Source organism: Dunckerocampus dactyliophorus, chromosome 7 (assembly GCF_027744805.1).
Source record: "Dunckerocampus dactyliophorus isolate RoL2022-P2 chromosome 7, RoL_Ddac_1.1, whole genome shotgun sequence".
NCBI classification, from domain to species: Eukaryota; Metazoa; Chordata; class Actinopteri; order Syngnathiformes; family Syngnathidae; genus Dunckerocampus; species Dunckerocampus dactyliophorus.
Window position 1 is genome coordinate 6325957 of NC_072825.1, and position 25720 is coordinate 6351676.

General features: G+C 39.5%; 1 protein-coding gene across 1 annotated transcript in view; it reads right to left on the reverse strand.

Annotated features, from left to right (window-relative positions):
* The window catches only part of grik3 (glutamate ionotropic receptor kainate type subunit 3), a 114177-nt gene that overhangs the window by 40511 nt on the left and 47946 nt on the right, over nucleotides 1-25720 (reverse strand). Inside the window, exons 2-7 of the mRNA XM_054781267.1 lie at nucleotides 20063-20236; nucleotides 17881-18138; nucleotides 17215-17396; nucleotides 10427-10480; nucleotides 6403-6573; nucleotides 2690-2833 (exon numbers count right to left, since the gene is read on the reverse strand). Coding sequence (XP_054637242.1) covers nucleotides 2690-2833; nucleotides 6403-6573; nucleotides 10427-10480; nucleotides 17215-17396; nucleotides 17881-18138; nucleotides 20063-20236 — 983 coding nt within the window. The remainder of the gene's footprint in view (nucleotides 1-2689; nucleotides 2834-6402; nucleotides 6574-10426; nucleotides 10481-17214; nucleotides 17397-17880; nucleotides 18139-20062; nucleotides 20237-25720) is intronic.

The window sequence follows — 25720 nt, forward strand, 5'->3', positions numbered from 1 at the left end:
AGTGTTCTGGTGTTTTTAGACATATCCTTCAGTTTTTTAGGAATAGGCTGCAGAAGATTGCAGGCCGTTCTGATATATTTGCGGGCCGGATTTGGCCAACTGCAAAATGTGAGTCCAAGATCGTCTATTTGACAAGAGTGCTCTGCTGTTTTTAGAAATTGACAACTGTTTTTTTAGGAATCAACCGCAAAAACGTGAGTCAAAGATCCTCTCTATGTGACAGACGTGATCTGCTGTTTTTGCTGCCAAAATGTAGCTCTACCTAGTTTTGACCTGAACATGTGAGGCGGTCTGATGTCATTTTTCCTCAATTCTAACAAGTACGACCCATTTAGCTGTATTTGAATCCGCACCAAAATGTAATGCATTTCTCCTTGGCCGTTGCCCACACACATTCTTGGAAATCCCTTAGCTTGCAGTCACTTTTGCATATTTTTGCAGTCTAACAAACAGCGATGAAAACATAACCTCCTTTGCGGGAGATATATATATATATATATATATATATATATATATATATATTTTTTTTTTTACAGAAACAACACATCCCACTCTGTTTGCAGAGCCTCTGTGAGCTTCAGGAGCAAATCACAACCGGCTTTTCGCCCACTGTGATGGTCGCAATGTGCGGGGCTGTCTCTCCACATTGATCAAGCCAGGCTACTCCGGCAAGAAGGTGAGATGAAAGAGCGGACAAAAACCTGATGAAACCTGATTGCCGCTCGCAAACTTGTCAACTCCCCGCCGCTTCTTTGTGCAACGCAGCGTAAATACAATCATGCTTGTGCAAAAACACCTCTAAGACAGGTCTTGAGTGCATCACCGAGGGCGGCTATTCTTTCTTAAAGAAAATGGTCTCGCTGTTACCTTTTCTTTCTGTACTTTGGAGAAATAACGGAGGGTCTGACATCTCATCTGGACTTTAAAATAGGAGCACAGTGAATATGGAATATCATCTTCTCTGATGGATGCTAATGGCAGCCTCAGAGGAAAAGAGGGTAGCTGAGCGATTCTGACTCCTAATTTGCCCACATTTATATTTTCACGAAGTCTGGGTCTTATTTCTGGCCTGTTTCAAAGAGTTACATCATACTCGTACGCTCCTCAGATGTAGCCGAGCGAGCGCTGATATCATACCGTGACCTTAAGTTCATCCTCAGTCATGTGTGGACTACATCGGGAGTTTCATTTGACGGTACGATGCTGAGGACTGAAGAAGGAGAAAACTTGAGATGGCGTTCAAGCACTTCAATATGTTTGGACAGCCGGAATTCGGAGACCCATGAAGTTAAAGATGCTAAATGGTTGGCTAGAATGATCATCTCTAAAGGTTAACAAATAGACACTGACAACGCAACACTGACAACGCAACAATGCATGCACGCCTGGCCAGTAGTTGCTGATGTCACTTTGGGAAAACAACAATTTACTCCACTGATTGTCCTTCTAGGTCTTGTCCAAAATGGTATTTGGAATGTCAGTTTTGCATACTCCACATGCGCTCATATTTTTTTTCAACCTTAATGATGATTTGAAGTGCACAAGAAAGTGAAAATGTTTGCTTTTGTCTTCCAGTTCTGTATATGCATGGCCAGTAGTGGTAATGGTGTGGGTACTAGAAATAGTACCTTGTGGTTAGGGTGGGTATCGTTTAGATAAACTGTGCTCAAGCGGTGCCAGAACTGGGACTTAAAGAAAAAAAAAAAAATACAAATGTTGTTTTGTTTTTTATGGAATTTTGTGACTTTCAAGTTGAACAGAATAGTAATTTAAATACCTCAATGATGTTCAACAATAAAATTCACAAGATTTTACGGTTCAGTGGAAACTTGGTTAGCGTACGCCCCGGTTCGTTTATGTCAAACATGAACGCTCAAATTTTGCCTCGGTTTGTGTATATTTTTGTGTACATTTTTAGCGTACAATATGGCGCACATCTTGTCATTTTATGAATATATTGCGTGAGTCCAGCTGTGTTCTTAATGTATCTTTTTTACAAAAGGTCCTTGTTGGCAGCCTGTGAGCTTGCTAAGACGTGGAAACAGGAACTGGAAGTCAACTCACCCGTCTATGACTGACTCTCATTCTTTGCTAACTACTGTGCTAACATTAGGTGAAAAACACTATTGGATTCAAGAAATAACTAATATCTACTTAGTTTTTTGGTCATAATGGCGCCGGTGCCATTATGGTACAGAGTATTGATACCCATCCCACCTTGTGGTACTTGAATATGCCAATGGAAACCCTGAGCTGAGTAGTATTGTGCAGTGGAAAAATGTCATTTGAGTTCCTCAGCTGTTGCAATTATATGTTAAAAAACCACAGTGGAAATCCCTGCATTTTATCATATCAACATACAAATATTAGCATCTCCACCCAGCCTTCATCTGCCATTTTGTTTTTGTTTCTTACGGTGCATGCTGCAAAGTTGTCCTTTCAAAAAGGTTGCAGCACAAACGTTCAGCAGATAAAATAACAACAAGAAGGAATTTTACACAGCAGACAACAACGCTGCTTTAATGTGCCCATCATGGCTCACTTGGCTTTGTTTGTGGATATGATTGATTTTTTTTTTGCTGGGTAAATATTGTAGTCCACTCACTCCTCCTATGAATAACACACACACACACACACACACACACACACACACACACAACAGCGGACCAGCTTTAAATGCTGCCGTTACCTCTTTGATGAAACTCATGAAGCGGCCTCCGAATCTCCAGGGTTTGTGTCGGTGGCATTGCAGCGAGTTTACGGTCATCTGCGGGGCGTGCTGGTAGGAGACGGACACGATGTGGACGGCGTCGTAGGTCAGAGCTGCATCTGTCTGGAATAAGGGGTGAACATTGTGTCAGCTAATGCCTGACAAAAACACACAGTAGCTCATCAAAGATTGTCTATATGACAGCAGTGTTGCTTTTAATGACCTACAACAAATATGCTAAGTCAACGATTATCCATATGACAGGAGAGCTTTGCTGTTTTTAATGACCTAGGACAAATATGCTAAGTCAACGATCATCCATATGACAGGAGAGCTCTGCTGTTTTTAGGAATCTGCTGCAAAAAAGAGAGTCAAAGAACCTCTATGTTACAGGAGCGCTTTGCTGTTTTTAATGAGCTACTGCAAAAATGCTAAATCAAAAAGCATCCATATGACAGAAGAGCTCTGAAGTTTTGAGGAATATACAGTACTAGTCAAAATCTAGTCAAAGATCCTCTATACAACAAGAGTGTTCTGCTGATTTTCGAAATCTACTGCAAAAAATCTAGTCAAAGATCCTTCATATGACAGAAGCACTCTGCTGTTTTTAATGACGTACTCCACAAATGCTAAGTCAACAATCATCCACATGACAGGAGCACTCTGCTGTTTTGAGGGATTTACCAGTCAAAACCTAGTCAAAGATCCTCTATATGACAAGTGTGTTCTGCTGTTTATCAAAATCTACTGCAGAAATCTAGTCAAAGATCTACATATGACAGAAGCACTCTGCTGTTTTTAAGGACCTACTACAAAAGCCTTTACAGTATGTGACACTGTTGTTTTTAAGACGCCAGTCAAAGATCCTCTATGTGACAGAGATGCTGAGCTGTATTTAAGAACTGACAAAAATAAAAACACTAGTCAAAGAGCTTGTACATAACAAGACTATGTTGTTTTCATGAATCTACAGATAAAGACTTTTAGCTGTTTTTAGGAACGGCTTGAAAAACCCACATTTTGAGCTGCGTATGCGGGCCGGTCTGATGTCATCCAAGAGCCGCATTTGGCCCGCGGCCTACCAGTCGGATAGGGCTGCTGTTATTTGTCATTTACACCATGTGAAAAGGACATTTCAATGTTGGTAAGGCATAGGAGAGCACTGTGTGTGTTTCTTTAATGATAAGCTTGTGTCAAAAGTTGGTTTATTAAAAAAAAAAAAAACACACAACAACAACCAAACAGCTTCACATGTGGTTTGACTTACCGCACGCTGGAGAAAAACTCAGTAATCCCTTCAAAAGTACTGTGGAAGTGTTTTGGAATGATATGGTCAGGCCGTGTTCAGCATTTTAATTACTGATAAAGCAGATAAAACCTTCATTTCAGGGAGCATGCAGCAGTTTTTCAGCACTCACTGCTAAGCTGTGTTTATTCAATCGCAAAGAGCCTTCGGACAATGCTGAGCTTTGTCAGGGTCAAAGTATGTTTTATCTTCTGGAGATATTATTTTAAAATGCCCCTGAAGAAAGAAGATTCTTCTTTGCCTGGCCGTTGCTCCTTTAAAAATGTTTTGTTTTTCTGTGCTCCATTCTGCTGCGAGACAGACCACCTGACCACCTTTGTTGAAGCTCTTCAGACAGTTGAAGATATTTGATTGAACAAGCCATCAAATTTAATCCTGCATGTCACACCTACATCTGCTGCTAAGTGGTAATTCCTGGCGGGATGACACAAACCGGGCCAGCTCCTGGGCTCATCAGCACCTCTCTCAACCAGTGTAATCACTGTTGATGTGTGGGCCAGCCATCAGCCATGTTTCATTCTCAACACATGTTTTCAATGCATATTTTTATTTATAAATCGTAAAAATATACTGTTTTAAGTACCTGGCTGTTGCCATGGAAACAGTGATACAACATTGACACTGTAAGCTCTCCATTTCAATAAATGGAACGGAACGAAGGGATGCACCCGGTCACGCTCTTTATACAGTCGGCATGTGTGAAGGTGATTTATCAGCTCTGTACTTTTCTGTGCCAAAGTGTAAAAACAGGAAAAAATGACTGTGAAGTTCGTTTTTACATTATTTTTTAAATTCATAATAGCTTAGCAAGGCAGTGCCTCCCACATTTAGGTCCTTCCCAATCTTCATAATTGATTTTAACTACTCTTATTCGTATTGTTTTGCATATAAATACTATAAAATACAACCTTATGTATAATTACTATTATGCAGTTATTTGTGTTTGTCATTACAAACAAAACATTGCAATGTTTTTGAACTACCATATCGTGATACTTGTTCCTAAAAAACATACATAACTACTGCACATTATTGTTATAATTGTTATATAAAGTAACCCCTCGTTTAATTTGGTTAATTGGTTCAAGACCTGGCCATGAAACGTGAACTTCCACGTAGTTGTGTAGATAGAGCATAGAAAACGTGTTTATAACCTTCTAGACATGAAAATACACCCCTATAGTTATGCTCGTATTGATTGTAAGATAATAAGAGAAAATAAGACAAATAAGAAATAAATACGACATAATATAGACTGACACATAATAGAATTTGGAGAGTTCCTTGTCGTTCCTTTCCAACTTCTAGTTTCTGTACAGTACTTCCTGCGGTGGTTATTGTCTCATCAATGTAACATTACTGACACCTAGTGAACAGTGTAGAATACTACATGTCATCACAATGACTTTGAATGCATGTTCTGAATGCCTTATATTTTGTATTTTACCACATTGAGCCATTTTTATTCTTGAAAATGCTGAATTTTGCCAAAAAAATATGTAAAATTTGATTAAATAGGAATATGTTTTGACGAATAAAAGGCCATAGTCAACCACAAAACAGCAATGATTTATTGATTGGTATATTTTTTTTAAAAAGTGCAAAAATGCTAAATATTATTGCTGTTATTATTTTTATGATTATAAATACAATTGTTACACTTAATATTATTATATTATTACTAATAGTAGTAATAGTAATAGAAGTAGTAGTATATTTGATAATATATTTGATAATAATAATAATAATAATTATGATGATGATTATTATTATTATTAATATAATCATTATTATTATTACTTAATAATTATAATGAGTCTATTATAATTATGTAATAATAACAATGATAATTATTTATAATAGTAACACTAATCATTATGATTACTACTATTGTTGTTGTTCTTATTAATTTGAATATGAATAATAATATGAAATGTAATAATTGTATCTATTATACATTTTTTGCCATCTCATCTTGAACGGGCACCTCTAAGGACTATTAAACACCAAAACACCAAAAACAGAAAAAAAAAAATGAACAAAGCAAATTTAGGATAAATACCTGAGTATAATATCCTACTCCTTGTATTCATCTGCTTATTGCTTCATCATAATGACTAATGCCCTTAGTCACTTCCGGTAAGGAGGTACATCAGATTTGTGCGTTTACACTACTTTTGTCTTGGAAGATATCCAATTCATATCCAATTTACACCCACCTTTATACAGTTTGGAGATTGCATGCGTTGTTTTACCCATATCTGAACCGTGCCAGTCTGGAGCAAAAGACTGGAATTGTGTCCTTTGAAGCATGTTGTGTAGACCCAGCTATGCCATTATTCATCATAAAGATGAGGTGACTATGTGTAGACGTACAAGAACATACCGTCATGATGCCCTCCAGGAGGCCCGAGTCGGGTTTAGGCTGTATCTGCCTCTCCATGGACCACTTCTCCACAATGGAGGACACCTGGGGATTGTCTACGTTGAGGATGCGGAAGCCGGTCATGTTGACGCCACAGAAGCGATACGGCTCCAAATCAATGGCCATCAGATCCTTTTTATTGAGAGAGAGAGAGACAGCAGTAATGAAGGAAAGAGTCTCATTTAATTTCCACCCTCCCTCTGTGCACGCCTGGTGTCTGTCTTTTAAGTATTCATGCCGCCACGCTTTTCTCCTCACATGAAAAGCTAAATGACGCAGCTTCTGATTAGAGAGATGCTATATTAAGATCAAATAAAGCCAAAGGAGGGGTTGCTTTCAATGCGACATCAGGAGATTTATGCCCAGTTTCAAGATAATGCCCTTCAGCTTAGTGGACAAACTTTTTAAAATCAGCTACAGATAACCTCTAACAAGTATATAGCAACAACACAGCAGCTACAGAACCCATGTTGTAATAGCAGTGAGGAGCAAACAGAGCTAATTTTAAACAACATTACGACAAGAGTGCTGAGTAGCCACATTTTAAAGCGCATGCAGAGTTGGATGACCACTCATTATACTTCAAATGCAGCAAGCGACATCTTGCGGAGTTAATAAAAAATATATATCATCTTACCTATAGCCTCAGCTATTATGCCTGATGCTAATTATATACCCCGGTTGTTATTTGCTTTTGTACACCAAGCACCCACAGACTATAGGGGGTACGGCGGTTGATTGAATTTGAAAAGTCATTATTCTATGTCCACATGGTAATTTATTAACAAGTAGATTGCACAACACAGCAGCAACAGAACCAATGTTGAGTTCATGGTAAACGACAGCACGGAAAGTTTAACACTTATAACAGCAGCTCTTTAGCTAATAAGCATTTAAAAGCGCATGCAGAGGTAGATAAAGCTGCAAATGCAGCTCTTCTGGAGTTCATAAAATAAACCATATCAGGTTACTTTTTTATCTTCCAAATAAAGGCATGCGGCTATGTCCCGATTGCAAGGTCTGATCTCATGTATAATGTTCGCAGTTGCAAACATAGCAAAAAAAAGAAAGTGAGCTCATTAATAATTCACTGGCTGCATTCCCACGGCACACGATGTCATTTAAGCTAAGTGTAATTTCTAGGGCAGCCATTGTAGCCAAAGCGCCAACTCACATGTCGACACATGTCGAGCCGTAATGGGCCGGGGGGCTTGCGAAAGTCATTTGGATCAACATAGATATTTCATTAGCACCCTGCGGGGTTAGTGCCGGGGTAACGAGAGCACGTTATACACTTACTAAAACCCACCCCTACACCATCGACGCCAAATTATTCCTCCTCCTCCTCCTCTTCTCTCTCTTTGCACTACAGTGCCGTGTTTTTTATGTGCAGGGATCAAAGTATATCACTGTTGTTCTGCGTGACATTGCGAGATGCTCGCCAAAGTAGACGGGGTCGCTCTCCGAGCTTTTGAAGCTAAGAATACAAACTAAGTGGGACAGCAGTGTTTGCGCATTCATTTCTTGTCACATCCTCCTTTCCATTAGAGCCTTTTTAGGGTGTCACGGAAAAGCGTCTTGTTCCAATTATAAGTTCACATTTTGGCAGCGCTTATTGCCTTTTAAATGCAGACATAGACACAAAATCTGTATAGGCTGAATATTAGGTACACTTGCACGAGAGTTGTAGAAAAAATTCTGCATTTTACAAACACAACGATGCTCACTTTTGGTGACCTTGCCTGTAGTCGCCGGGTGCGTGGTCTACAAAAGCAAATAATAACCAGGGTCTCTAAGTAGCGCTGAGTCAAAACACATTGATATTAACAGCTATGGCTGTAGGCAACCTCCTGATGTAGTTTATTTATTCACATCATATCATATCATTATTAATATATGTAAATAACTACTAAGATGGTAGTAGCTGCATTTGAAGTATTTGAAGCAGCTTTATCTACCTCTGCATGCACTTTAAAATGTTGACGTGGAACTACACTTGCCATATTGTTTACAGTGAACTCATCAGTGCTATTAATGCTGGTTGAGCAGTTTGCGTCTTACAGCTTTTACAACATTTGTTCTGTTGCTGCTGTGTTGTGTAATATACTTGTTGGTCCATAACCACGTGTTCAAAGAGAGGGACCTTTTTCTGTTCTACTTTCTCATGCATGCAAATACAAGTTATTTCTATACCAATAACAAGTCAACTTTACACAACGATATGTCGTACTTACAGACATATCATTTAACAGGTTTAGTGGAGAAAATTCACCTTTTTGAAGAGATTTTGGACACTAGCTTGTATATTTCAACCCATGAAACTGTGTAGGTGTACCTAATGAAGTATCTAAGTATAGGACAAGACCTCCATCTGTACAAAGGCGCCTTCACCTGATCAAAATACTGTCTCCAGCACTGATGGTCCTGAATTAAACATGAACTGCATAAAGTGTAACAAAAAAAAAAACAAAAAGAGTTCCCCACCCATTAAAGCTCCAAAGACATGATGCATGCCAAAACAATGACATTGGCTACGCTCCTGAGCATGAAAGATGACACACGTCACGGCCGGGCCTCTATGTCATAATGCATTATCACCACCGACTGGCCGGGTCCGCAGAGACAAGTCAGTCAGTGTGTGCTTGTGTGCAGCGGAGACAATACCAGAGGGTGAAAGGAACAGCATAGAACATGCTGCTATTAGTTCCCAGTCACTGTGTTTGGCAGCCAACAGTTTCACGAGTGGTCAACATTCAGAACTTTTATGTACCTCTGCATGCGCTTTAAAATGAGAGTGACTTATGTGTGTTACATTCGCTGTAGTTGTGTTTACAATGAACTCATCAGCACTATTAATGCTGGCTGAGCGGTTTGCGTCTTACCGCTATTACAACATTGGTTGTGTTGTTGCTGTGTTATGCAATATACTGTACTCTAAGGCAGCGGTGTCCAACGTTTTTCCACTAAGGGCCACATACTGAAAAACAAAAGGATGCGAGGGCCACACGATATTTTGTAAGCCTACACATGTAGATATGCTAAGAAGTTATACGATGAAAAAACTGCATTCCAGCTTTGTGACATATGTCAAAAAGGGTATTATTAGTATAAACTTCGGTCTTTGCTTTTATTTTCCCTTTTTTGCTGTTGTTTTTGTAATTTTTTATTTTGGTAAGAATTCGTAAGAAGATCAAATACATTGTTTTTGGTGGCTAACTGTTTCCCAAGTATATTAGTGAGTGTGTGAATGTATAAACCAGAGTCATTAACTTAAATTAGAAAGGCGGAAGTACATTTATTTTTATTCACTTACAGCGCAGCCTTGCCACATCCAATATGTCGGCAAAATTGTACGTAAGGCTCAGTGCTGGATGCGCAGTGTAAGTATATGGTTTTTACAACAGCACTTCCTGTTTCCCAGCGTGCTTTCATCACATTTTTATGCCATTATCGGGCCGATAATTGTCAGCGGATCAGTGGCCAACATTATCAGACATCCCTAGTTTTAATGCAACATTCCAATTAAATTGTGGGGAGGATTTACTGTAAATGTTCACTGTTTAAAAAAGTGTTACGTTAATGCCTTCCGTATTGCATTTGCACAGATTCGTTTGTTTCTGCTCGAGAATAAATCACATTTTATTGGATTATTTAGCCCGTAAAGCCTCACATAGCACCGTGTTCCTGTCTTGATTTTGTCAACCTGATGCTCATGTGTTTTATGGTGCAACCTCAAACAAATTTCTGTTGACTTTGCTCATAAAAGAGGTGTGTTTACCTCAACGGCTCTATTATGTTTCCAGCTCGTCAAAGAAAATTGATCTATAACAGACTACGTCCAAAAGCCTGTTTGCAATTAGCCGCTATTCATCAAAAACCTCAAAGCAGCTGCGTGTGTGTGTGTGTGTGTGTGTGTGTGTGTGTGCAGAGAGTTGGTTGGGGGTGTTGATAGGTTCAATTTGCATTAACAAGCGTGTTACATTACCAGAGTGGTGAAGATGTAGTGGTAGTACTCAGTCATCATCCCCATGGTCTGGGCCTGCACACCAAAAGTAAGACAAGATGGAGAAAAATATTACAATATTTTTGGTGCACATTCACCTTACTGCGAGCATTGTAACCAGACGTCACATGATCATATAATACTTTTGATTATTGCGTAAATGCAAAAAAAAAAACAACAGTAATTTCTATCGTTGTGATAAGATGTAATATTAAGAAATAGCATACAATGCTTGATCATGCAGTGTAGTCTGACAAAGTTGTACATACATCTACAATTGAATTAATACCTGGGTATGTGAATTTAATTTGTGCCGGGGGCAAAAAACACTGGAATGAACAGCTGTGGCTGTAGGCAACCTCCTGATGTAGTTGTGATAATTAATGCGTCTGTGTAGGCTCTCAGTCGCACAGGAGTTGTCCATCGAGGGAAAGGCTTCTTGAGACGTCATCTGTACTTCTGTGAAGAACAATAGATGCTAACGAGCCAGTATCAGAGTCGTTCATACCCAACTCAGGGAGCGACACTTCCCTTTTATCGGAGGTGCTAATAGCAGGAGAGGATTATACCACTACTCCGCCCAGGCTTAGTGTAAGGAACCAATAGAAGGAGGGTGTTGGCACACCAATTCCGCCCAGTCTTACTGTATTTAAGGCCTAGGCTACCAGCACTTATTAGTTCGCTGACGAAGCTCTTCACAGAAGTACAGATGACGTCTCAAGAAGCCTTTCCCTCGATGTGATAGTTAAGTTTGCAAGATGGAAGTAGCGACATTTGAAGCATCGCAAATGGTCAGCATCCAGCAGCTCAATCTAATTCTGCATGTGCTTTAAAATCATAAAATCACGATTAATACTGGCTGAGCAGTTTGCTCCTACTACAGGGGTGTCATGCTGGTTTTCATTGAGGGCCACATCGCAGTTACGGCTACCCTCAGACTTGTACCACTTGTAACTTGTCAATATACTATATAACCATAAGTATGAATATAACCTCATGACATTATTACACAATTGCCCATGCATTTGATTATTATATTTTCACTAACAAATTGATGGATAACTTGCTTTGGAATGAGAAGCGAAGTGAGACTGTCAAGGTGACAAGCAGATATTCAAGTATTTTTTTTTGATAATTAAAAATGCTTGCTAAAAAAAAAAACTGCATGCAGTTCTTTTTTCTGTCAAAATAAAAGAACAAATACATTTAGAAGGAAAAAGGTGAAATGCATTACTGACACAAATTATTCCCAGGCTTTCGCGGGGCATATCTTGGGTTTGACACTGGGTCCTACAACACTGGTTCTGTTGCTCCTGTGTTGTACAATATACTTGTCAATACTGTAGCCCTGTCATGATAATTGATAAATCGATTAATGAAACGATAAAAAAACAAAGTCAGTCATTTTGTCGGCCTCGATAAATTGACATGTGCATGCGTGTTTGTTTTCCTCTCTCTCCTGTCTTCACCACACAGGCTGGATGACAAGAGGGGTCCCCCTGCACTTTGGTGAAGTTAGTTACATGTTGGACTTTAGATATTTGTCTCCATCGCTGTTCATTTCACGTTGGAAGTTGCATATTCAGCGGTAGTTCCCCCTCACTGTGCCTGGACTGCTCTCTCATGCACAAGAAAAAATGTGATACTCTTAATAGCCACCGCTATTAAGTAAGCTATTGCTATTGCTACTGTTGCTATACTGGATATTGCTTACACAGCAATAGCCAGTATAAGCTAGCTGGGTTAGCTTGGTTTAGCGGAGCATGCTAATGCGGCTGTGGGGGACAACAGCCTCAGCTTCAACAGGCACTATCTCACTTAGCCATAGTCAAAACACATTTCCACCACACTTCCGGCCTTCAAAATAAAAGCGGCACACATCCTGTCTAATATTGGTAATAAAAAAAGGGTGTCATAAAAATAGCTTACGTTAATATTACTATTACAATTGCATCTGTGATTTCATTTAAAAGCTCTTGACATTCCAATTTCCAATTTCCAATGAGAAATGCTTTTGCTATGATGTACTCACATTATTATGCCATATAATTAATGAAAAAATGTCTCAAATAATGTTGTCAATAATATTGATTATCAACAATAATTTGTGGGACATTTAGCATCCAGCAAAATTTGTTATCATGACAGGCCTACTAGTCAATAAATGACCATGTCATCAAAGAGAGCTGAAGCCTTCCTTTCCACTTTCTCAGGCACTCAAAATCATTATTAAAGTAAAACAAAAACTCGCTAAATTCAATTAATACAGTTTATGCTCCAATGCATACCACAACATCAAGGGTTCCACTTGTGTCCCTTTGCAGTCTTTAAATCAATAGAGCTGGTTAAATTTTACACCGGGACACTCCATCTTCTTTCACTCAATTTGAATTCAAAGGCGCCGCATTCCCTTAGCGGTTCTGCTCACTCCCCCCCCAAACCCACCACCCGCCCTTCAATTTAATTGTTCCAGCTGCTGTAAATAAAAGTCAAGGTTACACACGTTAGGAATGTGTACGTGCAAGCTTCCTCCTGTTTTGCATCTTTAGTTTGGATTCCTTGGAGAAATGCAATCTTGTTCCACGTTATTTTTGCATTTCTCCTCTTTATTAACCCTTCATTTAGTGCACCAACAGATGGGTTTTTTTTGTTTGTTTTAAATCACCAGGGACACACTTTTCCCATTTCTCTCCAAAGTGAGACGTAACCCGAGCTGACAGATGCATGTTGATGTGAGCGCAGTCAGACGACTTGATGCAGTTTTCAGCACGGTGGCATGACAAAAGCTGCCAGGGAAAGGGTATATATATTCATATTTATATATAAACACCAGTGCTGCTCGTGTCATGATGCTGAAAGCCAGTTTAAAACATAATGGCATCGGCGCCACTTTGACACACACACACACGCCCACACACACACGCACACACACAGTTAAAAGTCACATAACGTTACACAAGAACTCAGTGTGTCCTACATTGCACTCATTGTCTTACATAGGCGTGACCTTTTCATTGGGATGCAGTGACTGTCCCATTCGCAAAGTATAAAATTCATTTAGAGTACTGAAATGTCATTATTGGCTCTCTGAAGTCAAATGCACAGTCACAGCTAGAAATGCGTGGTTCTAGATGAGCAAAACACATTGCACCAAATAACTGTAATATCCCATGCGTACAGAAAATCAATTCAACAATAACATAACATAACATAACAGATTTGTCTCTAAACCCTACTGCTAGCTTGATGTTGACGTTCTCATCAGCTTTCTGATTAGCATTTGCAATTAAAATGACAACCCTGCCCTTCTCTCTTCAATTGCCATTGTTCACTCGCATGCTTGGATATTTTGATATGTAGTTGTATGACATCCCTATCAGCAGTGTAGTGCATCACTAGTGACTTTTCCCCCACTTTGTTCTGTGGGCAGAGTTCTGGTCATTTTTCTGTTGTTGAAGAAAGTAGTTCTGGCTAGTAGGCGGGGTCTCTCCCTTCGTATCACTGCTCGCTGCCGCCTGTCAACTGTTGTGCACCTTTCCATCACTTGTTTCACGGTGTTTACTGCTGGGATACATTACACATGTTCTTTTGTGACAATATATTTACCACTGTAGCTCTCACCTTAGGCCTCTAAGGTCGCAGCGGTCGTCATCCGAGCATGCAAACACTGTGAAACAGGTGGTGGAAACGTGCGCAACAGTAGACAGGCGGCAGTGTGCAGTGATACGAACGGAGACAAAATAGCACAGAGCGATCGTGAGATCTGACTTTTTTGTGGACAACGGTTTTGTGATCCAAACGTATTACCGTAAATTCCAGACTACAAGCTGCTACTCTTTTCCGCATCCTTTAAACCCTGCGGGTTCAACAGTGCTGCGACTAATTTATGACTAAAAGAACGACACACAACGATGGTGCGAAGGTACAAAGTATGAAATCTCAACTCTAGATGAGAAAACATTAATACCTCTATTATCATGTATTGATAAATGTTTACCAACTTATGCTGAATGAGGCGTTTTCTGCAGAAAAATAGCCTGTTTTTGGAGAAAAAAAAACATGGCCAAATATATATATATATATATATATATATATATATATATATATATATATATATATATATATATATATATATATATATATTTGGCCATGTTTAGATAACCAGTAGTTACAAAAACATGGATACAACAATATGCTGATAGTCGACAAATTATTTAAAAACAATGACTATTATTATGGCTACGCTGAAATGGAAAAATAAACAGTACAACTACATGAAAAAAAGTCATAAAGTTACAGCTAAATGTTGCAATTTGATGAGAATGAAGTTGTAATGTAGAAAATAGGAAAAAAAAAGTCATAATGTTACAAGAATAACATCACAATATTACTAGATAAACAATGGATTTTTTTTTTTTATCGGAAGCGAAAATGTTCCATTTTGTAAGGATAAAGTTGTAATATTGTAAAAAAAAAAAACAACAACAAAAACAACAAAAGTCTAATAGAAAAATGCTTCCGTAACATCACAGGGAATAAGACAATATATTACAAAAAAAATTGTCGTAATGACAAAAAAAAGTCGAAAGAAAAGAAATAAACTGGTTTCCTTTACTAATGATTGATTACTAATGACTTTAAAATTAAGATATCATTTCTTATGAAAATTCTGAAGAAGTCCCAAAGGAGACTGTACTTCCTGAGAAGACTGAGGAAATTTGGCATGTCCACCACAGTCCTGAGTTGCTTCTACAGATGCACTATGGAAAGTGTCCTTACCGCCTCCATCACTGTTTGGTACGGTAACTGTACAACACGTGATAGGAAGGCACTCCAGCGGGTGATCAAGACCTCACAGAACATTGTTGGGGCAGCCCTCCCCTCACTGCAAGACATTTATAAATCTAGAGTCCTACGCAGAACACACAACCTCATCAAGGACAGCACACATCCACAACACTCATTATTCACACTCCTACCGTCAGGCAGACGCTACAGGAGTTTGAAGTCCAGGACCACAAGGCTGGCAAACAGCTTTTACCCACAGGCCATCAGGCTCCTCAACGAAGCACTCGCACACGCCGCACGCAACACACGCACACATTCATAGAACTTTATTTATTTATTTATTTGTATTATTTACTTGTATTAATGTCTCTTCTGTTGTTGTTGCTTAATTTATTGGTATATATGTTTATGTGTTTATGTTTCTTATGTTCTTATTCTTTCTTGTGTTTTCTTTCTTTTCTTGGGAGAATGAACAGAATAAGATTTTCATTGCATGGTATAACTGCTGTTGTACTATGCACATGACAATAAAACTCTCTTGAATCTTATACCCTTTTTTCTCGCAATATTAAGTCTTTATTGTCATAGAATCTTTATTTTTTCTTGACAGTTTGACGTAATTAATGTCAATGATGAGTATGTGTATAAGTATGTTAGTTTTAGCAGACAGAATACATTCTTTAAGTTTAACGGCTGTTCAAATAAAGTACTTAAAGCAACACAATGTGTTAATTTCACCTAAGAGAACAACTATGAGGTCATTGGTTTGGTACCCTTGCTTGTGCTGAGGAGAATAATGTCTCTGTTGTTGCCTTGGCAACCCTGGATTACCTATTTTAGTGGTTCTAACAATGGTGGACCAGCTTGGAAACCGCATTGTAAGTTGTGTGCAGGGCCTCCACTTTTCTGTTTTTAAAACGATCCAATGATGTTTATTTCAAGAGTTGGTGTTTACAAGGAGTTTTAATCAAACATCACTTCCTGGCACAACTTCAAACTGACACTCATTTCAAAGACGGTGCGCTTCACTCCGAGACACATGGACAGTTTTTGCCATGAAGGAGAAATGTGCCTGAAAAACCTCCTCGCGCTTTTTTCTTTGTAGAATGGCCAGGAGCGGATTTATGTCAACTTACATCCTAATAAGACGGGGGGAGATGATGCATTTGGTGAGACGTTAACAGAAAGTGACAGCACACTTAATGGAGGAGGGAGATGGGAAGGGATGGGGGGGAGGGGTTTCTACCAGACTATTTTATCTACAAGTATACTGTCACACCAACTATACAGCTGATATTTGATTATGTTTATGTAAGGTTATGCAAAATGTACTTTTTGACGATGCGCCAACAATAAGACACCCACCACTTCACGGAGGACAGCTTTGTAACAAAAAAAAAGAAAAATAGGCTTCTCTACACATCTTAAAATGAAGTCAGAAGGCATGTTGAAGCCGCCTATTATGCAAAAATTACTGCTCAGCTCCCTCACTTGTTTGTGCCACTTATGAGAGAAAACACTTACTTTTGAAGTTGTGACGTTACCACGGAAAAAGCTCCCTCCTCATGGACATGATACCACCTCTAACCAGCCCCTATCTAGATTAGCCCCCCTGTATGTGCCCACCATTTCACACAGGACTGCTGTGTTATACATATTAAAAAAACAACTTATCTACACGTCTTAAAGCCTGGAGCTCTGCCTATATAGTTATCCATCCATTCATGCTGCAGGATCACAGCATGGACTGGAGCCTATCGAGGCTGGAAATTGCACAAACTCCTAATACGAAGTTATGAGTGCTGAGGCTTTAGTGCTGGAACTCAGCCTCTGCTCTTTATGAACATTTGGTGCTGTGATGCCAATTTCTTGGCTGCCTGTCAAGATCTTTGAGGATATGGAGAGGACGGACAGGTGAGACTGGTGGTGTGGGCGGTGGGGTGAAACCAGTAGCAGCCATATTGTAGACCCTCCTGACTAACCTGCTTGAGGATCTGTGCGGCCATGTGGTGGCTACAGTCAAAGATGATGCGGAACTCCCGGCTCCTCTTCATCTCCTTGAGCAGGGGTCTGGTGTCATTCGTGTCGACCGGCAGCTGTCGGATCTTCAGCCTGATGTTGTACCTAGACGGGGCCATTATCAGCTCCTGTAGTCTGATAAGGCCTGGAACACAGATCGGCACCATTGTTGTGTCACCAAAGTGGACAGTTTGAATAACGGCGCAACAGTTTTGACTGAGTGTGAATTGAGTGTTCCCTTTATTTTTTTGAGCAGTGTATATATACATATATATATACATATATATGTAGTTTATTATGTATTTATTATTATTAGAAAATATTTTTCTATGTATTTGGTCTACAAGCACATTTTATATTCATGTTTTTCTATCCTCTAACTATAAAAATATTCCGTTTATAAGTAAGGAATACTACTTCGTGGAAAGTCACCTATGATGGCGGGGTCTGGAACCAATTAACCGTGACAAAAGAGGTATTGCTGTACTTATTATACAGATTATACAGGGGTTACGAATAAGTACAAACTTTGTAACATGGTGCCCCGTAAAAGGAGGACCACCTGTACTTTACTGCATATTGGATGGATCTCATTAGATTACGCATTCCGAGTGTCAACTTCTGCTTACCTGTGCTGTCGTCATATACGACCGTGGCGGTCTTCCATTTAAGATACTGCACCAGGTCCAGGATGGCGTAACTCAACGACGAGTAGTCCGGGTATAAATTGGCGTAAAAGGTGTCCCTGTTGTCCATGGGATGGTGCTTCCACCGCACTTGGACGTGCGGCACTTCCAGGGCATTGCAGATGGACTGCACGGCGTTGGACGAGGAACTGTGCGACGGGCCGAAGATCGCGACCACGCCTAAAGACAGCTGGTCGCATGCTGGGAAAAAGCAAAGGTGGTGTTTACATTCAATTCAAGACTGGTACTTTACTTGCACACCGTCACACAGCATCCCACCAAATGCTGCAAGACTGAAGTGTTCACATTTTCAGAAAGCAAAGGACCAGGGGCGGGGTTACTGCTTTTAGGACAGATGGCCCTGCCAATTTACATAGATGGTCTATTTAAGACAATAATCATTTTGATGTCTTTTCAATGTCTTCTGCAGGCTGTTTTTGGCCCACAGGCCAAATGAGATTTCCTCCACTAGCTTTTTTCTTTTAGCTAGCTTTTTACTGCGATTATGGCTATAGAAAACAGAAATGGAACTACAGTCGTCCCTCGCCACTTCATGCTTCAAACATCGTACCCTTACTCTATTTATTTTTATTAATTAATTAATTAATTAATGACTGTTGATTTGTGGTTGACTACGGTCTATTATTAGTTTAAATAAAATGCATATGTAGCAATTTTTACGTATTGTTGGCCTAAATTGAACATTTTCAAGCATAAGAATGACTAAATGAACTACAATACAAATACAGTTTACAATTGTTTAATTAAAGGACGATAAACTGTAGTTTACCATTCGTCACTAGTAACACGCACCACACTTGATGGCTGTCAATAACAATTATTGCAGGTTTGAATATGGGAGTATTCTGCGAAGCGTTCAGTGTGTTAGCGAGCTGTGTTGAGTTGAAAGCCGGACTTGCGTGTTCAGTGAATGTAGCTCTCTTTTAAAGCAGCTGTATTGCCATGGGAATTTAGGCTAAACTCCAGGCTTTCATCAGCTATGAATGCACCACCGTTTTTTTTCACAAATTCAGAGATGGCGTCACCATTTATTGAGTACCACCCCCCCCCCACCCCCATTTTTAAATACCTTTGAAAAACTGATAATGTCTATTTCATTATCTGTAATGTACAAACTGAACTCAAACCCAGCAAAATGCAACAAAAAGGAGAAAAGTGAAGCATACAAGCGTATTCAAGAGCCAAATTGCATGCTGAGTACGACAAATTCATACATGTTGGCAGGTCTGCACTAATACTGAAAGCCCTTCCTGCCTTTCAAGCCCCTCCCAACAGTACACCGTGCTCCTAATCAAGTCTGGTGCTTGCGTGTCTCACCGAACATCACAGTAACATTACTGACACATAGTGACCAGTGTAGAATACCACATAGCATCCTAATGTCTTTGAATATGTCTTCTCAATGCCTTATATTTGTATTTTAGTTTATTTTGCCCTTTGTGTGCTTGGAAAGGCTTAATTTAGACAAAAAATATGTAACATTTGCTTAAAAATGTTTTTTTTTTAATAATACACTTTTGTTTTTAGTCCCATTTTTCATGAGCTGAACTGTAGATCAAAAACTTTGTTTCTGTGTACACAAAAGGCCTATCTCTCTCCAACCTTGATAAAAAAATCCTGTCTAAATCTTTGTTAGTGAGCATTCATCATCCACAGTTCATAATCTATCCACCTGACAGGTGTGGCATATCAAGATGCTGATGAGACAGCCTGATCATTGCACAGGTATGCCTTAGGTCGGCCACAATAAAAGGCCACTCCAAAATGTGCAGCGTGGAGGGGTCAGTAGGCCATAATAATAATAATAATTTTGCTTTATACTGTAATTGCGACGCGGGAAAGCTTTTGTGTCTGTGTGTGTGTGTGTGTGTGTGTGTGTGTTTTCCTGTCCTGTCTGCTCAGTACAATATGGCTAAAAGAACTATAACAATACAAGATGTTTTCATTTTTGATAATGTTTCCATTTATTTACACTACATTTACACTTGAATGAAAAATGTGACAATTTAGCTTTAAAATCATTAATGAAATGTCAGTACCATACAGTACTTCCTGTACTCGGCTCTCACAAACCTCCAAACGAACACGTCGACAAGTGACTCACCCTTTCTGGACGCCTCAAAGCTGTCGTAGATATTAATCCTCTGTATGTCATACGTCAGCGTGGTGTTGGGCAATAATGTCCTGTTCCGGTTGATGTTATTGACGGCGAATTTAAAAGCGAGCTCCTCTGCGCTGACCAGCGAGACAGGTCCATCTGTTTGCTCGAAAATCCCACCTGGGGAAGAACAGGAAAAAAAAGCAACACATTTAAAATTCATCATGAAAAAAGATGCTGCTCCACATGCGACTAAATGGAAGGAAAATACTGACAGAGATTTGCAACAAGGGTAAGCAGCACCCATTAGACCACGTCTTACATTTCACTGAAAACTGTCCATTTTGGGGGGGATACTAAAAAGAAATTCTTTGAAGCCTAAATCCATAATGGATCGCAGGACTTGATGTGTTCCATCAGAACAGCTGCTGGTCTCTCCATTAGCATACCCTTTTATTTCACCACAAAAGCTAAAAGTAATCATTTTTTAGATGTGCCGGGCCCACAATTGGAAAAACATGTCTACTTGTCCATCACACTGTGTACAAAATATCCCACATGAGCATCAGAAGACATTATGGCAGTTTTCATCAGCGTTAGGCGAATTACTTTAAAAAAGTAAGGTACCGTAATTTCCGGTATACAAATACACAGATGTTTGAGGCGCACCCACTAAATTTAGAGAGAAAAACAGATGTGTACATATGTACATGTGTACATGTGTACATATGTGTGCACTATAAGTCCACACATTTCTAGCAACACACATGAACACAAGTTTTATTTATGTCTTAAATGGCTTATTTACTCTTATTATGTCTACTATATTGGGTAATACAAGTGTAAAGATGACCATAAGGGTGTTATTTCATGTTAATAGGACTCTAATAATGTTAAGAAACATATTTAGAGGGTCGTAAACAGGTTTTCTATGATATAACTACGAAAATATGTGGTTTATAAATAAGGAATCCTACTTTGCCGGAAATTCACTTATCACAGTCGGGTCTGGAACCAATTAACTGCAATAAACGAGGGATTACCGTACTCCGTAAACTCAGACCTGCCCAGAGTCATGGCAAGTCACTAGTGCCAAGGAAAAGCCAGAGCTTGAAAAATTCTCCTCCGTCATTCCGTCACGTGCTTGTCCTGTTCGGGAACACGTGGCCTTCTCGGTGAAATACGTAAACAGCCGAGACAAGCGCAAAAGACACAAGCAGTGTAGCGACTATCGAGTCCTACCATTTTAGTCGCTTCTGGGTGCGGGGGGATCCGGGTCATAAAGCGCTCCAAATAAACAAAGTCCGGACAGATGATAAGGTATAGTCCCGTTCATTGCACAATGATGAATGAATGAATCAGTTGCTTGTGGAGTGGTGGTGCATATCATCAGGTTGTATGTATGGAGAGTGTGGAGGGCTGGTGGTGCAGGCAGCATGAGTGGAGCTGATTGTCCAGGTGACCTGTATGGTCCGAGTGGTAAAAAGAACCCCGTGACCTGCCGTGACCTGCCACTTCCGCACTTAAATAGTGTACCTTCGTACCGCCACCAGTGGTCAAACACGCAAAACAACGCATAAATGGCTCCTACAAGCAGTGTGACATTGTTCAGCAGAAATGGGGGCTGGGGCTACAAGCTGGAAGTATGAAGAAGCAAAGGTACGTAGACTTTTGATGCTTGGCATTGTTTGAAAACACCTGTGTATAACATTGTGATCCCTGCCGGTGTTTGTGTGTAGTCTGTCATGAAACAAAAATTGTCAGGTGTAAGACAGCCACTATGTACTGTGACTGGGCAGAAGCCTCGTTTTTTTGTTTTTTGCTTTTTTTGACGTCTTCTTGAAAGGCGAGACCTGCGCCTCCGTTCTCATCACAGTCATAACAAAAGCAAAAGACCTCGCTGCCGTCTTTCATCAATTCACTGTCGCGCATTGCGGCGTTCTTTTGGAAACAAACCTCCTCTGATTGATGATGCGACGTCTCTAAGATTCATCATTATGACAACATGACAACTCTGTTTCTGCACCGCCATCATGGATGCGCAATGTGTTGTCATTCGCTCCGATATAAGTCAGCTGGACGACGTCAGCATTACTATTTATTGACTTCAATCATTAGAGCGCCTCGCATTAAAATAAATGAATCCTTCCATTTCTCTGAGAAACCACATTAGGGTACATTAAGTAATTGCCTGAGTATACACTAATTTGACTGTTAAAGAGGGCAGAATGCACATTTCTCAGAAGCACTTTAACAAATTTGATACACTCCTCAGAAAGGAAAATGTGTTTTTAGTCATCTTCCATTAGCTTAGAGGCAAGTAGCTTTATGAAAGAAGGCCATTGCAGTCAAATACAATCTTTTAATGTAAAATATTCGACATTGCCATTGTTTTCCTGATCTTACCGGGCCATTTTGAAGAAAACTGCATCTTTTGCACCCTTCCAAAGCGCCACGGTAACATCAAGCAGAGCTCCCATCATATGCTATTTGTCCATAATTGCAATATAGATGCATACTCCAACATAACATGAAGGAATGGGACAGGAGGGTAGCATAGATATGTGAGCTAAAGTGCTAACATTACACTTGCATTTTAACAGGACCATCATGCCTGGTTTGCCTAGTTGGTGAAGAAAAAAAAAATCAAGATCAAGTTACAGCTCCCATGTCTGTAGCTTGCAGAGATTCAGGCTTTAATTTAAAATGTGTAGCGAAGCCTGCTTTTTATAACAAAGCTATCCTCCATGAAGTGGTGGGCGTATACACGGGGCGGGACCCTCTTGTATGGCCTGTTTTATTTTTTCTCAAATTTCGTTTGAATTTTTTTCAAATTCCGTTTTTTTTTTTTTTTTACACTTATTTTATCACCATAGATTGTGTGTTTGTTGTGTCAGTGAATGAAATCAATGTTAAATAAATGCAAAAGCCTTTACATTTATTGATTCAATACATCATCGGACAAGTTTGCCTAGCATTTCAGAAACAGATGGAGCTTCGCTAACTTTTCATTGCTACAAAACCCTCAACTAACGATCATGTCCGTGCCAGTGCTTAAAGAAGACATTGTTGCAGAAGCAATTGTGATAGCTTTATTTTTTATGACACCCTTATTTTATTACCACTATTAGACAGATGTGCGCCGCTCTTACTTTGAAGGCCGGAAGTGTGATGTGTGTTGAAAATGTATTTTGACTGTTGCTAAGTGAGATAGCTATCCGATTGGCTCTTGCAGCAGTGGCTGTTGTCCCTATTTCACACAACTTGAACGAAGTGGCTGAGTGGCACACACATAGCCACATTAACATGCTCCGCTAAACTAAGCTAATCCAGCTAGCTTACACCGGCTATTGCTGTACGTGAGCTCACACTCAGGTTTGGTGACAAGTAAGAGTTTCAAAGTTTTTTTGGTTGCCGCCTCGACATGTTTAGTTCAGCGCGGGCTGGTTCGTGTTTGTGAGGACATGAGCGGTCCGCTGGGGAAATATTTCCCCACACTAACGTTCCTTCTCCTTACAGTTAAGCATATTAGTCAAACTGTCAATTTCCGCGAGATTCCGCATTTAACAATAGATTGGCCAATTCCTCGATTCCGTTGACGCGGAAGTCATAGGGTCCTGCTCTAGCTAGGGTCGCGTCAGAGGCGGCGGAAGATGGTTTTTGCTTCATGATGCCGATTAAAACCCAAGACTAACTTAACCTTAAGATGTGTAGTGAAGCCTGCTTCTTTTACAATGCTGTACTCGGTGAAGTGGTGGGCGGACACAAGGCGTGAGGTCATTTCCAGCTGAAAGATACCCATTCAACAAAAATGACTTTAACTCAAAATTTGCCAGAATATGAATAATTTGACACTTAATTGTAGTAACAACGCAACTTGACATGAGTGCATCTGTGTATAATCTACAAAAAAATCCTAAAAAATAGGACGTTTTGGTGTATTGTTGGATGGTTAGTGCTTTTAGTGCAACATTGTAGCATCCATTGATCTTGTTAGAGCAACTCCTCGCTGCCAGTGAAGGCAGCTCATTATGTGTGTGCGTGTGTGTGTGTGTGTGTGTGTGTGTGTGTGTGTGTTTTCCTTTCTCTCACTGATGGTATTCCCTGCTCCCTCTGAATAGCTTCCCGTCTCCCGCAATGTCCGACAGTTCTCCGCAACAAACAAAAAGACCAAAAACAAAGCACTGAACATTTCCAGTCATAATAAAGGAAGAAATCAGTCTTTCATAATTTACTTGTACCACAACACAACACTGGGGACTGACTTCCATGTAATCTGGACAGCTGTGCTTAGCTTAATTTACTGCCATTAATCAGTGATAGGAATCGTGAGAGGAAATTAAAAATGATGCTCCAGTAATACGTTCATTGCACAATGCTAACTAACACAAGATTAAGTTAAAAAACGTGTGTACAGTAGTCCCGTTTAATTAATAAATCATGTTGTTTCATGGTTGAATACGGCCTATTATTGTTTTTTTTTTTTAAAAAAGCATATTGAAGCACATTTTACGTATTTTTTGCCCTATTTAAGCATTTTCAAGCATAAAAATGGCAAAATGAAGTCAAATACAAATATAAGGCATTCCAAAGAAGCATTCAAAGACACTGTGATGATATGTAGTATTCTGCATTGGTCACCAGGTGTAATGTTAATGTCATGCTTGGTGAGACACACACGTAACAGAATTGATCGCCAGAACAACAGGATTTTATTGCAGGTTTGAATTATAATCCCTAAGACAAACCTCTAATAAAAGCAAAGGTTACTGTTGCTGCAGTAACCCACGGCAAGCTAAAACTCAACTCTGAATCTTGTCCGCCCACCACTCAGCTCCCCTAGGCGACACACACCAGCACGAGTTTTATTTATGCCTTAAATGGCTTATTTACTCATATTACGCTCACTATATTGGGTAATGTTATTATTATTTCATGTTTAGAGGGCTCTAATAATGTTAAAAAACGTATTGAGAAGGTCATTAACAGGTTTTCTATGCTCTTACTATGAAAATATTCCATTTATAAATAAGGAATCCTACTTTGTGCTACTAAAATGCTCCTAAGGCCGACAACAATTAGGTGGTTCATTGTTTTTTTATAGTAGTTCCAAGAGAGATGTAATATCTACATATTTACTGTATTTACTGTATATACTTGTGTGTGTGTGTTTTAGAATGCCAGCACATTGCAAGGTCGGTAGCACATTTGTGTTGGTGCTTTAAAGCATGATAGCGCACTTGTGGATTGATAATTCTAGAAGTGTGTTGTCAAGTGTGACTGTGGCAGTGTCAAGTACATTGACTTAGATGCCGCCAGTGTTTATCTTCGGTGAAATATACAGCACACATTGACAATGGACAATATTAACACATGCACAGCTCATTGTAATGGTACATTAAAAATTAATTCATTAACTTAGCCGTGTCATAAGTAAATCAAGAGCATAGAATTATATTTTTCCTATTTGAACAGCACAAAATGGCATTTCTAAAGCCAGGGGGTTTAAGCGCAGAGGTTTTTCTTCAACTCAACAATAACAATGCCTGTTAAATCCCTTCACAAATAAATGAGTATTGCATGGTATGTTAATGACTGAGCTGTCATTAACAAAGCTTAATTACCTATCAGTGCCTTCTCTCATTAGGCGAGTTGAATTGTTAC